This window comes from Electrophorus electricus, chromosome 2, assembly GCF_041902795.1.
Source record: "Electrophorus electricus isolate QZ-2024a chromosome 2, ASM4190279v1, whole genome shotgun sequence".
Lineage (NCBI taxonomy): Eukaryota > Metazoa > Chordata > Actinopteri > Gymnotiformes > Gymnotidae > Electrophorus > Electrophorus electricus.
The window spans coordinates 13371502-13386335 of NC_137498.1; the positions used below are offsets into that span (position 1 = coordinate 13371502).

Consider the following 14834-nt stretch of genomic DNA (forward strand, 5'->3'; position numbering starts at 1 on the left):
GTTTTTGTTTTGTTCACTCATGTATCCCCATGCTCTCCGTGTTGGCTCTTTGACCTTGGATTACTTTAATGACACTGATTTTGGATTTGCCCATAATAAATCTCACTCTACTCTGCACATGCGTCTGCTCCTTACCGATCTAGGTAACAGAAAGAACAGCCTTACAAGGATGCATCGAGAGCGCGAAACTCTGGGAGGTGGTTTCGCTGGGACGAAACTCAGACTGTTTCTACATAGTCCGACTTCGTTACGTCTCGGCTTCACCAAACCAGAGACAGCAAATCTCCTGGCGCTGCGGGTACACAGGCATCTCATCGTTCCCGGAAGAAGCAGATCCCGTGTATTTTGATAATCACGAGATCCCAGGTAAGCGCCGAGAGTCTTTCTGTCTGGACCAGTGCTACAGGGGGGAGAGGCCTGCAGTGCAAGACGTGAGTAGGCGGAGTGAATACGCAGATGACCCGTTTCTAGGCACCTGGTTGGTACTCAAGCGTAAATGTGAGCTCCAAATAGCCCGTGTGCACTCTGGGAGCCACCGAGAGGGTTCTGTGTCTGTGTGTTTCTCCTGTTTGCGGCAGTTCCGTTCCTGTTCGCGGCATAGTGGATGCTGCCAGTTCCGTTCCTGTACGCAGCACAGTGGATGCCGCCCATCCTGATCCGGTTCCTGTTCCCAGCATAGTAGATGCTGCCAGTTCCATTCCTGTTCACGGTATAGTGGATGCCGCCAGTTCTGTTCCTGTTCGCGGCACAGTGGATGCCGCCTGTCCTGATCCGGTTCCTGTTCCCAGCATAGCGGATGCCGCCAGTTCCGTTCCTGTTCGCGGCACAGTGGATGCCGCCCATCCTGATCCGGTTCCTGTTCCCGGCATAGTAGATGCCGCCAGTTCCGTTCCTGTTCATGGCATAGTGGATGCCGCCAGTTCCGTTCCTGTTCGCGGCACAGTGGATGCCGCCTGTCCCTGATCCGGTTCCTGTTCCCAGCATAGTAGATGCCGCCAGTTCCGTTCCTGTTCCCCGCGTGAGAGATGCCATCCTGTTCCTGAGCTGAGTGCTGAAGCCACGCCGCCGAACCTCCCGGACCCGCCGCTGAGTGCCTCAGCTGCTCCGTCAGCACTCTGGGACCAGCTGTCGGCTGCTGTTGCTGCACTGCTGGAAGGTTCTGTTCCCGGCGTGGAAGATGTCACCCATCCTGACTCAGTCCCTGTCTCCGACGTGGAGGACGCAACCCGGCCAGCTCCGGTCCCTGGCAGGAGACATGTCGCTGCCGCCCGGCCGGCTCCGGTCCCCGGTACGGGAGATGACGCTGGTCAATGTATGATTTATTGAATTATTTGTGAATGTGTTTCGTTGTGGTTCATTGAATGTTTGAATGTATATTTGAATCATTTTGTTTGTTAGTTTTCCTAGCCTTAGCCCCGAGTTTTCTCTAGTCTTTTGTTAGAGCCTGATTCCCCTGTTTGCTTTTGTGTACTCTTGTTTTGTTCACTCATGTATCCCCGTGCTCTCTGTGTTGGCTCCATGACCCTGGACTATGACAATGACTCTGATTTTGGATTTGCCCATAATAAATCTCGCTCCTCTCCGCATATGCGTCTGCCTCCTTACAGCTCAATGTTACAAAATCGCATAACTTGATGGCCATGCATGCATCATAACAACATCTATTGGGAAATCTCTTAGTGATTTCCAGTACCATCATTTGGCTGGTACCATCAGTACCATCAGGCGACTGGACCTGGAGCAATTAAGTATGTCATATATAATAATTAACTATGTCATATATAATAACCATTTTACATGTGCAGCCATGTTTAATAGTGAATCCTTTATGCTGTGTGTTTCTGCAGGCTGCATGCTGGTAGAGAATTGGAGGACAGACAACATCACTGCATACCCAGGAGACTCAGTACTGCTGCCCTGCTCCTGTACTGACCCACACGCCAAACCTGAGAGTTTCACCTGGAGGAAACGCAACACAAACAGAAACACATGGAATGTGATCTCCAGTGAGAGTGAACAGTACAGAAACAGAGTTCAGCTGGGTACTGCTCACTCTCCAGGAAATCTCTCTCTACACATATCACACCTGACTGAAGAGGATGAGGGAGAATACTGGTGTTATCTTACAAACCAGAAATATAAAGACATCACACTCGCCATTAAAGGTAAAACACTGTATTTGATCCAAATCCAACTGCAAATGATAAGTCCAGCTCTAAGGAATTCTTATGTACCCACACTAGCAAAGTCTTGGTTGTCTGAGTTACTTGTAGACTTTCTGCTGTCATATTTGTTGTTGTGCTGTCATCTGTGCACATTACCAGTAACGTTTAGTTCAGTGATGGTCAAATACTCCTTTAATTGTAACAAATATCTTGTGCAGTTCAAGTAAGAATTTCTCAGGTTTTTAACACACATGATTCTTTGTTTTGGTTTTTCTGTTCCGACCCCTCGTTTGGTTTTCCTGTCACTGTTTTCATCTTTGTCTAGTTTGCATTTGTTAGTCTTTGTATAAATATCCCTTGTTTTATCTTCTTGGTTGTGGGTATCTGAATGTGCGCTCTCTCGTCCTCCCGTGAGATTATTGTTGTTTGGTAACGTTATTAGCCTGCTCGTTATTCTAGTGTTTACTGTTTAACTTCCTTCTTGGTAATGATGTGCAGACGAAGTCCTGTGAAGCGTTTGAGGTTCTTCCTTATTGTACTGCTGAAGGATTCGAAGCATTGGAGCATTGAAAGCTGGTGACAAAACAGCGACACCTGGTGGTTTTCAGAAATTATAGCAGCCATAGATTCAAAAGTGCGCAGCATTATAAACAATACAACACTGCACCGCCTTCATATGTCATAAAAAAATGGATGATCAGTAATGATGTTTAGTAATTAAATTCTGAAATAATTTCTTTAAAATCATTGTTTCCCTTTTATGTAAAAACAACAGGTTGGCGTTATGAAACGTTTACTCGCACTTTTGACTTCTATAATTAGCACATTTCCATTTTTTTTTAGTAAAAAGAAAAAGCTTCCACGTTATAGGACAGTGCCAAACTTATGAAACAGTCTCACCCTCATCCTGTGCTTCAGTGACATCTGAAGCTTCGACCATCATTAGTCACGTGTTGTTAGTAACTTTAGTGGTAATATTAATGGTAATATTAACTTTGGTGGTAATAGTAACTGATACAAGCTTCGGTACACAGTGTGATACGAGCTTCGATGCCTTAGTATTAAATGTTACATCACAATTTTATTGTTTCTGCACAGTTCCTGTATCATTTTTCTCCCTTTTTGGTGTTTCATTTAGTCAGTGTTTAGTTTGCATCATTTTGTTAATTTTGCCATTGTCTACCTGTTTTGCAAATGAAGAACTTTCATTTACATGCGTCAAGTCCTGTCTGCCTCTGCGTTACATTATCGTGTTGAAAACTGCACAGTGTGCAAATCAGTAATGTTGGTGGACCAGCTGGATCAAAATCACTAATGTGTTCTTATTTTAGATAACTTCTGTTACTGTAATTATTTACCCCTGTCCCACTTACCTACAACCAAAGGCAGAGGTGCAGGCAAAGGTTAATGCACATAAAACTACAAAATGTATCTGATTCCAAATTATTCCTGTAATTACAATTCATATTCTGAAGAGAATGCTCTACTGCATTGTCTAACGTGTTATGAGAATATGCATAACCACCTTTCTAAAATTCCTGTCTTAATACATCCTGCTTTGTCAGCAGTTCTGTCAACCTAACATAGGATTTGACCTACTAAACGTGCAGTGCAGAGATTGGATACTTTACAGGAAACTGGTGTCAGCACTCTAAATATATATAAAAATATAGCTGGCTCTTCACTTGGCCTCAATCCACCAGTGCAGAGAATTTTGACTACACTTTTGGATTTCCTGTCTCTTAATAAATTATCAGTGATTAACATCATCTGCGAGTGTCTGGACTCCATCAGTCTCATTACAAATACTACACGGAGAGCCGAGCTTCATGAGTTCAATGTAGCAAGGGGTTAATTACCATAATAGAAGAGAGGTAGATACACAATAGAATAGAATAGATATTATAATGAAACCAAATAGAATAAAATAGATATTATAATGAAACTCTAAATAAGTTACAGAAATGTGGCACAGAAAATACTTTCTAAATGTTACCTAAGTGCCAGATTGAGAGAAAGACAACATGGACATTAAAGAAGGTGAAGTGGGTGGCCAGGCCAGGAACAGTAGAGCATGTCTGCTGGGGCATCCAGGCAGAAAAAAGAGAGAGAGAAGGAGAGACAAAAATAGAATGTGACTGAGAGAGAGCATGACAGAGAGAGAGAGGGAGAGAGAGAGAGAGAGAGCACAAGCCCAAGGGAGAGATTTCTCCAAATGTACGTCTTCAGTCCACCAACTCTGCTCCAGCTCCACTCTCAGCTCTGCTCCAGCATTAACTCCATATGGTTCAGAATTTCTTTAGTCTGATCTTGATTGATCAACAGCAGAGTTTGTCCAACACTGACTAATCAAAGAGTGACCACATACGAGCAGCATCCCTGTCATAGCACATCCGAGAGGAACCCACAGCTGGTAGAGTGATTTACTGTCCTGAATAACAATTGAAGAATAACAATATCTCTGCAAGAGACCACAGATGACCACAGCAGTTGGGGCAAACAAGAACAAGACTTTATAGTTGAGAGTTTGGCCTACACATATAAATATGTTATGATTTTCTTGGTTGAAATGACATAGTATGCCATGACAAATGACGCTGTAGCTCAGTCTCTCTCAGTGTACACATATCTCAGATACCTGTATGAGGGCATTATGGAATTTGTAGTTCATGAAGCATTTATGTATAAAGTCTTGTAATTTTGCTCTTTTTTTATCTTAATTTTGTAGCTGCTTGGGTTGAGGCTTTAGATTATAATTTTCTGGAATGTCTATGGAAATACTGACCAATATGCTTCCAGATCCAAGACTGTTGAATAAATGTGTGATCACTGTTCTCCCTCTGACATATGCTGCCTGCTAAGGCATCTTATTTAGGTTCAATTTAAAGGCAGCATCAGACACTAAATCTGCAGTATAAATAATCTTTCACACCGAACACGAGAAAAATCTGCCTGGTGAAAAACCTCATTCACTTGAAGGGGCAAGAGCTTTACTTGCTTCTTTCTGAAAGAAAAGCAGCTGCTATTCTTATACTAATTATTAGAACAATGTCACAAGTAGTGTTAGCTGTTTTCTGAAGGACTACGTTCCCCAAAATTACACAATACCAAGACCGCCCATAATCCCCTCATTTTGCTCCACCCATGTGAAAACATGAGCGAGGTGGCAGTTAGATGTGACCGACGCTTAAGTCTTGATTGCTGTAGCAGCTGGAGTGCCGCAGGGTGCGGAGCAGGACGCACAGACTCCCTCGACTTTGACAGACATTTATTGATACTTAACGCTTACGACGACGGCACTCACACAACATAAACGGATAACACGAATACATGTAACACTGCCAGGAACATGACGGCAACATGAACATATACGTTTAACATGAATACACGTAGGACTAGCAACACAAACAATGACCAACACTAATGCACACACCAACAGGGGTTTAACTACACACAGACACACACAACATTAAACCAGGGGCAGGTGTGTGCCATCATGGGGGCGTGGTTACAAAACAAAAAATCACTTCAACTGCACTCGGTGGGCCATACTGCATATAGCGACTGGTCTGTACCAATAACTACTGTACTACATAAAACAAAAAAATCTATCCAGTGGCAGGATCTGCAGTTCTGCTTCTGTCTGTTTCTAGTTACATCTTCTGTTTGTATTTGTATTTCATGCCTGTAGTTAATGACTCTTGTCTTCTGTCCTGTTCTAGTCAGATATATACCCATATTACACACGACTTGTTTAGTTTCCTTATTTAGTTACTACTGCTCTCATTTGCTCTAGAGAGAGGGGGAGAAAGAGGAAGAGGGAGAGAGAGCTGGGGGAGAGAGAGAAAGGGAGGAGAGAAAGAGGGAGATAGAGAGGGAGGAGGATAGAAAGAGGGAGGGAGGGACAAGGAGAGAGAGAAGGAGGGAGGGAGAGGGTGGGAGGGAGGGAGGAGAGACAATCTAATCTATCATTATAATCAGACATTTAAATCTTATAACTTGATGGTCATACATCCACCATACCAACATCTATTGGGAAATCTCTTAGTGATTTCTAGTGCCATCATCAGTTGGCTGGTACCATCAGTACCATCAGGTGACTGGACCTGGAGCAATTAAGTATGCCATATATAATAATTAAGTATGTCATATTTAATAATAATAACGGAGTATGCCATATGTAATTATAACCATTTTACATGTACATGTGCGGCCATGTTTAATAGTGAAGGCCTTTATCCTGTGTGTTTCTGCAGGCTGCAGTTTGGCAGAGAATCAGAAGAGAGACATCACTGCATACACAGGAGACTCAGTACTGCTGCCCTGCTCCTGTACTGATCCACACGCCAAACCTGAGAGTTTCACCTGGAAGAAACACAACACAAACAGAAACTCATGGGATGTGATCTCCAATGAGAGTGAACAGTACAGAAACAGAGTTCAGCTGGGTACTGCTCACTCTCCAGGAAATCTCTCTCTACTCATATCACACCTGACTGAAGAGGATAAGGGAGACTACAGGTGTTCTTTTACAAACCAGAAATATAAAGACATCAGACTCACCGTTAAAGGTAAAACACTGTTTTTGATCCAAATCCAACTGTAAATGATAAATCCAGCTTTAAGGTTTTCTTTGGTATCCACACTAGCAAAGTCTTGGTTGTCTGCATTCCTTTTGGACTTTCAGAAACAGAGTTCAGCTGGGTACTGTTCACTCTCCAGGAAATCTCTCTCTAATCATATCACACCTGACTGAGGAAGATGAGGGAGATTACGATTGTATGCATAAGGCACCTGTTACACCTATAGAGCACTCTTAGACTATCAAAGGCTATTATACTGGAGATAGGATGAATGCTACAGATCACTGGAGTGGTGTTTTCTCACTGATGTGGCTTGGTAGGTGTTTGTTTGCAAAAGGACAGCTAAAACAAGTCCAGGGTAGATATACATTTCATCCATTTTTATAGGGGTGTATTTGTGGTTAAAGTGGTCTTGTACTTTAAAAATACTTGACTGGGATTTAAATCATGACTTAATCTTCTGGAAACAATCCATAATGTCACTGACCCTCATTTTGTCTTTCATGTTATTTCTAAAGTGTATAGTTGGACCATGACAGTATCAATAAACTGCCAGTGTAAAATTGTTTCCCAGCCACACTACATCTTATACACCCAAAGTGAGAGAAATGTCGTGTTTTTGATTCATTGCTTAGTACTAGATGTGTTCAGTTGTCCAAATAACTATTTTATCTATTTTACCTCATATTGACATTTTGATTAAATAGTCATGTGTCCTAACTACGACCATCCACAAACAGTAAGTAGGAACTGTGTGAACTGAAACCTCAAACTACTGTGGTTGAGGAAATACTGTTTTGCACTGGCACTTTGATATTGTCATAGTCAGGACATACAATTTTGATGTAAAATGTTTTACTTCACAATACTTCACAAAATGACAGAAATCCACTGTTTTTGACTTATCACCTTGTACAAGATGTGCTCCCAGTTGTCCAAATACATATGTTTTACCTAAAAATGTTATTTTTTTATACACTTTCATGAGTCCAAAATCATGTCTCCTAAGACATGATAAAGCATAAAACTGGTACAGTCACACTAGTTTGACAAAGGCTATACCCAAAAGGATAGAAGTGATCTGTTTTTGGCTCCTTACCTAGTACTAGATGTTTTCCCAATTGTCCAAAGACACATTTTACCTGAAAATGGCATTTTTCTTCATGTGTCCTGACTATGACACTGTCAATAAAGTAATAAACTGTATTTCCCAACCACAGAAGTCTAATTACAGGCTATATACCTAAATTGACAGCTTTTTGATCAACATATAAAACAAATTTAAAATATATATTTTAAATACTTTTAATACTTCATTGGGGATTTTATTTTGACATAATTTCATTTGTTTTGTGGCCGTATCACAATGCTCAAGAGGGATAATTCCATTTCATTAGTGCTAACTCTGCAATATAACATCATTACTTGGAAAGGCAACACTTCATTATAAAAATTAGTTTTTAAATAAACTTTTAAACATGCACTGATGAGCTTGTTCACCTGCCCCCCCCAGTCAGGTGCAATCACATGTCTACTAGTGTCATGAATGTAAACCACCCTGAATGTTCCTATACACATTTATAATGGGTCAGTACTGTAGCCAAACTTGCAAACACAAGTAGTACTAAAGCAGTACACCATCTTATGCTAACAAACACATGTTCCTCTCCAGGGATCTCAACAACAGAATTTACATCAAGATTTGATGGCAAGACAAGTGCAAAGGCTCCAGCTGACGCTTCCACTACTGACAGTGCAAAGACTCTGACTGACGGTAACATGCATTTACTGCATATCAACATGGTCTCCTAATATCTTAAAAAGCAATTAAAATGCATGCTGTGTAAAAACACAAACACTAACATGCACACAAATACACATAACATTTGTATAACGTTTGCCTTCAGATGTCCAAAACCCTGCTGGTGATCTATTATATATCCTCATGACTACTGCTGTGGGAGCTGTCCTCCTCCTGCTGCTGGGTCTCGTGGGGGTCTTGTGCTGGAGATACAAAGGTACACATACACACACACACACACACACACACACACACATACACACACACACGCACGCACACACACACACACATATGCATGCATACAAGTTGTGGGTCACACTGTCTGGTTTTCTAATGTAGTCCAGAGACATGGACAAACGAGGCTAAGAAAGGGACAAACAGAAGAGAAGAGAGAGCAGGAGACACAGGTGAATGCTCACACACCATCCACTGTAACATAAGAAAAACAACCTCCACATCATTACTGGCACACGTCCTTCAAGGTCAAATCTTCCATGGTGTGTGTGTGTGTGTGTTTACAGGATTGTTCTGCTGTGCTTTGTTCACCTGTTCAGGTGAGTGCTACTTTGTATCTGAATACTGAGGGGGGTTCAGATGATACAATACAATTAGTACAATATAGTTAAAATAAAGGATCACATATATCACATACAGCACTTTTTTAATGTTTTTGTTTGTTTGTTTGTTTTTTTTTTTTAATAAGGAAAACCATCTTTGGGAAACACAGGTTGTGAAGTTCAGGTTTTGTTGAAGCAGTACCAAATACCTGAGCAGTTTTATACAGATAGTGTGTGGGGTTCCCTAGTTGTGTGGGGTCCATGTTGAGTTTCTGATACAAAGCAGCTCTTGATACACTGATGAACGTTTTTGATGATGGCTGTTGTGATCTCCAGTTTGAAATCAGTGGAGATGGTGGTGTGTAGGAAGCTCAGACTCCACATCACTTACTGTACTGAGTTACAAAGGGAGATGGACAGTTGTCTTATTTCAGAAATGTATCATCCATCTCTACTGCTTTTTGCATGTTGACCTCCAAGTTGTGTTCAGTGCACCACAAAGCCAGACGAGCCACTTGACTCCACTAGCAGTCAGTGTTGCTAACGAGGCCTGTTAGGGTCATTTGCTTGATGATAGCTGGAGATGCACTTGTTGGTGTAGCAGGAGAAGAGGAGGGCTGAGAGTGTCCAGCCTTGAGGAACCCCAGTGCTGATGGATAGGGGCTCTGACAGATAAGGTTCCAGGCACACAAGCTACTTTCTATCTGACAGGTAGTTGAAAATGCCCTGACAGACACAGGGTTCCACTCTCAGTTGTGTTGAAAGCAGAGCTGAAGTCTACAAACATGACTCTGTCATAGGATCCTAGAAGGTCCAGATGAGTACAGACATAGCGTTGATTGTGACTGTGCATAGTGCAGATTGCTCTGTATGCAAACTATATCAGTCCAAGGAGGTGGGAGTGATGGACTTGACGTAAAACAGAACCAGCTTCTCGAAGCATTTCATGACTACTGATGTTAAAGCTTCTGACCTGTAGGTATTAAGGCGGGTTATATTGTCCTTCTTTGGACAAGGATTATTTACCACTAAATTCTACCTGTGTTTCACTTCACCTGTGCCCTTATGGAGCACAGCTCTTATCACTGCATTCATATGAAAACGGAGACATCTTCTGGACATGTACCAGTGATTTCACACCATATATAGGATATTGTTGTTGCCCTTTGCATGATGGTCATAGGTGCATAAAGGTAATTGGTGCATTTCAATTGTGCATTTGTGTGCATGTATAGACTCCTATATACAGTATTTTTGTGAAAGTGTGTTTTAGTGTTTACACAAGTTTGTCTAATTTCCCATTTCTGTGTTTCTACAGGAAGATTCAAGTGTCCTAAATGCAATTGTAAATCCAGAAATGAAATGCAAAACAGCAAAAGAACAGGTGTGCATCATACTGAATGTGTGTTTTGTAAACATGTGTGTTATGTAATAATTGTTAATGTGTTATTCCTACAGGATGATGTCACTTACTCCACTGTAGTATACAGTCAGAAAACCAAACCAGCGTCCACTCCAATGGATAATGCAGATTATACAGAATATGCCAGCATCAAATTAAATTCAAATTAAACACACATGCACACACACACACACACACACACACACACACACACACACACAAATGCAATCAAGCAAATGGACAAAAAACAAACATACAAAAACATGTATGGTAGCCATTAAATATCAAGTATCTTATTTGTTTCATCACTGTAAATGCCTCATTAGTTAATCGGCTGAAAGGTCATTTTAATACTGTGAATTGTTAGCTTTTTTGCATGTAATTTATTTAGTGGTAGTGCTTTTGGCTTTAATGAAATAAAAAATGATGTGTAAATGTTCACGGTACGGCCCCTCCTCCCAGATGTGTGTGTGGGTGTGTGTGTGTGTGTGTTCATGCATATGGCCATGCCCTCCCCGTGTTTCACGCCTGCTCCTTGTTTTGTGTCGTTACTGTGCCTGTATATAACTTTACTGTTTAGTAGTTTATGTTGTCGGTGACTGACCATGTATTAGCCTATGTGCTACATTGTCTGTTGTCTGGTGTTAATAAACGTAACTTTTGTCGGCTCGTTCATGCGTCCTGCCTAGCCTCCTACCTAGAGTTGTATAGCCTGCACTGTATAGATGAACAACTGTTCAATTAATTTTTATTTAGGTTCAATTAAAATTCAGTTATATTACATTGTAAAGCTATAAATGAGACACTGCAGTTCCTGAGGCGCTTAAATAAAACTATGAATGAGTACACTGCAACTTAACAGAAAATAAGACAAATTCAAAATAAATGTCAACAAGCAACAAGCAACACTTGGAATAATATATATATATATATAGAGAGAGAGAGAGAGAGAGAGAGAGAGTTGTGTTTCAAATAATAGTAGTCCAACATGACTAATCATATCAATCACTGTTTTTGGTAGAAATTATATTACTACATGGTAAATAATTTACCAGTAGGTGTAGCAGAGTCATAGAAAACCATCACACCCAACATTCATGATATGCATGCTCCTGAGGTTGTGTAATTGAATAATTAATTGAAACGGGTGTGTTCAAAATAATAACTGGAGTTCAGTTAGTGAGGTCATTCCTTCTGTGAAAAAACAGATGTCAATCAGGTGGCCTTTATTTAAAGATGAAGCCAACACATGTACATGCATTTCTCTCTGAAAATCTGAGAAAAATGGGTCGTTCCAGACATTGTTCAGAAGAACAGTGTACTTTGATTAAAACTTTGATTGGAGAAGGGAAAACATATAAAGAAGTGAAAATGATATAAAGAAAATGTTAGGCTGCTCAGCTAAAATGATCCCCAATGCTTTAAAATAGAAAACAAAACCAGAGAGATGTGGAAGAAAACGGAAGACTACCATTTGAATGGACTGAAGAATAGCCAGTATGGCAAAGACTCAGCCAATGATCAGCTCCAGGGTGATCAAAGACAGTCTGAAGTTACCTGTGAGTACTGTGACAATTAGAAGACGCCTGTGTGAAGCTAATCTATCAGCAAGAAGCCCCCGCAAAGTCCCACTGTTAAAAAAAGGACATGTGCTAAAGAGGTTACAATTTGCCAAAGAACACATGGACTGGCCTAAAGAGAAATGAAGAAACGTTTTGTGGACTGATGAAAGTAAGATTGTTCTTTTTGGATCCAAGAGCCGCAGACAGTTTGTCAGATGACCCCCAAACACTGAATTCAAGCCACAGTACACTCTGAAGACAGTGAAGCATGGTGGTGCACGCATCATGATATGGGGATGTTTCTCTTATTATGGTGTCGGGCCTATTTATCGCATACCAGGGATCATGGATCAGTTTGCATATATCAAAATACTTGAAGAGGTCATGTTGCCTTATGCTGAAGAGGAAATGCCCTTGAAATGGAGGTTTCAACAAGACAACGACCCAAAACACACCAGTAAGCGAGCAGCATCTTGGTTCCAGACCAACAAAATTAAAGTTACGGAGTGGCCAGCCCAATCCCCGGACCTTAATCCGATAGAAAACTTGAGGGGGGACATCAAAAATTCTGTTTCTGAGGCGAAACCAAGAAATGGAGAGGAACTGTGGAAAGTTGTCAAAGCATCCTGGGCTGGAATACCTGTTTACAGCAGCCAGAAGTTGGTCGACTCCATGCAACACAGATGTGAAGCAGTTCTCAGAAACAGTAGTTATACAACTAAATATTAGTTTAGTGATGCACAACAACGCTAAATCCTAAAGATTTTTCAGTTTATACAGTAAATATTTGAGTTTGTGAAGAAAAAATGCTAAATGATTACACATGACATCCACTTATTTATTTGAATAGAAGAAGTCAGATGCTGCAACTCCCCCTGACCTTGGGGAAGATCTCAACCCAGATCAGGGACGGTTGCAGCATGTTACATATACATTATTTTTACGTTTGCTTTTTGCCTCATCGTAACTGATCCCTTGGCTGCAGGCTTCTCTCTTTTTTTAGGAAGTGGGAATAAGATTGGTGTGAGAGATGGTGAAGTCCAGGTCCAATGGCCCTGACTATATATGAGACTCTTCCCAGAATACTGAAGGGAACTCCTCAAAATACTGAAGGCCTCCTCCTCACTTTTGGTGTAGCCTACTGAAAACAAAGTGAACACAATGTCTGCTTTTATATGATTTATTCACTTATTCACGTTATGCCACCCCCCGCACGCAGGTATAAGAAAATACAAATATTTTGTTTGTTGTGATGGCCCAAGTGCCACAAGGCAAGGCGCAGGAAGCACAGACGTCTCTTGACGAAGACATGCATTTATTAAATGAGCAGTAATGCCAACCTGAGCACGAACATAGACCGACAACCACTGCAGTGACAGATGTGTTTAAATACGTTCATAAATGATGCATGTACAAAGGGGCAGATGTGCTGGACTGAACTAACAGCACTTAGGGAGTCATTTGGGGTCCATCCCACTGGGCCACCACATCTCTGTGACAACGGACCGAGCCAACTTAAGTAAGAATGATGACATTTTCACTTATAATGTGAGACTGTTAAGGAAGAAAGAGGACACACCAAATGACTTTTAAAAACTTATAAAACCCTACTGCCTCCCTATATTTGTTGTGTGTGTTGGGGATAGAAGTTTGTCAAAGCTTCATTTGAATACACTTCATCTCCACTGTAACTGTAGTTGTCAGAACATTCAGTAGACTGTATAGAAGAGTGTGTACGGTGTGTATCAGCAGTCCTGCTTTAGCTGTGTGTAGTGTGTGTGGAACTCAGTAAGAATGCAGGTGTGTGTTTATCTGCTCCTTGCTGCTGATGGTGAGTGTGACTTTCTCTCTACATCTGTAGATCATCAAATATCTACTCAGTAGCTACTTTATAAGAAACACTGAAAACATCTAATAGGAGTCCAGTTAGAGACGACATGTCATATATTTCTGATAACGTATAAGAGGCACTCCATGTTATCTGAACATATAAGGTAGAATTTGAACAATTACAATTTGCTGTTTAGACTGCCATCAGTCATAAAACCAAATCTTGAAATCAATGTATTATTGTGGTGCAGTTAAATCTCATGCATATCACCTGCAGCACTCAGGCTGCTGCCCTGTTCCTGCACTGATATACACACCAGAGCTGAGAGCTTCACCTGGTATAAATACAACACAAACAGAAACACATGGGAAGTGATCTCCAGTGAGAGTGAACAGTACAGAAACAGAGTTCATACTTATAACTGACCACACTTTTCTATTCTTGCAGAGGCTCCATATAAACCTGTAACTCTTACTCCAGTGGACACTGACACATCAAGTCCAACAGCTTCAACTAAACCTACTACAACAATGACGTCTCCAAATGGTTAGAAGTTATTAATTTCATCAACTACTACTGATGGTAAGATTCATTTGTTTAATAGTATTCTCCAATCAACACCATAAATGATTCCCCACTAAATACTACTACTACTAACAATGATAATAGTAAGTGACATCAACAATTCATTTCTTAATGCAAGTTACTTCATATAGGATACTGTAAGGGTTGGCACCAGGCCAAGGCCCCCTCCGGCCACCAGAGGGAGGCCTCAAGTCAACCACACCACTAATCAGGTTTAACACCCAACAGCTGGGTTAGACCTTATAAAAGCCCCGTGACCCAGTCATTCAGTGCTGGGTATTTGCTAAAGTTTTGATCCAAGCTCCTAGCCACTAGCTTTGGGTATTGAAGTCTGTGAGCCCTCGTTCT

The 14834-nt window shown here is 41.1% G+C and overlaps 1 protein-coding gene and 1 long non-coding RNA gene across 2 annotated transcripts; both read left to right on the forward strand.

Moving 5' to 3' along the window:
- Window positions 1–1556: 1556 nt before the first annotated feature.
- On the forward strand, window positions 1557–8560 carry LOC145643464 (cell surface A33 antigen-like). Its single transcript, XM_081694715.1, has 4 exons — window positions 1557–1748; window positions 1848–2165; window positions 6422–6736; window positions 8421–8560. Exons 2-4 carry the CDS (start codon window positions 1853–1855, stop codon window positions 8558–8560), a joined length of 768 nt encoding a protein of 255 aa, XP_081550841.1. The 5' UTR covers window positions 1557–1748; window positions 1848–1852.
- Window positions 8561–9045: 485 nt separating this feature from the next.
- LOC145660256 (uncharacterized) lies at window positions 9046–11165 on the forward strand. The gene is made up of 3 exons (XR_014126500.1): window positions 9046–9103; window positions 10425–10490; window positions 10565–11165. It is a non-coding gene; the product is annotated as an uncharacterized LOC145660256 (long non-coding RNA).
- Window positions 11166–14834: the final 3669 nt, after the last annotated feature.

Coding starts and splice junctions, on each gene's coding strand:
- LOC145643464 (XM_081694715.1), top strand. CDS start 1,853: ATGCTGGTAGAGAATTGGAGGACAGACAACATCACTGCATACCCAGGA. Junction 2,166..6,421: donor CATCACACTCGCCATTAAAG/GTAAAACACTGT, acceptor GTGTTTCTGCAG/GCTGCAGTTTGGCAGAGAAT. Junction 6,737..8,420: donor CATCAGACTCACCGTTAAAG/GTAAAACACTGT, acceptor GTTCCTCTCCAG/GGATCTCAACAACAGAATTT.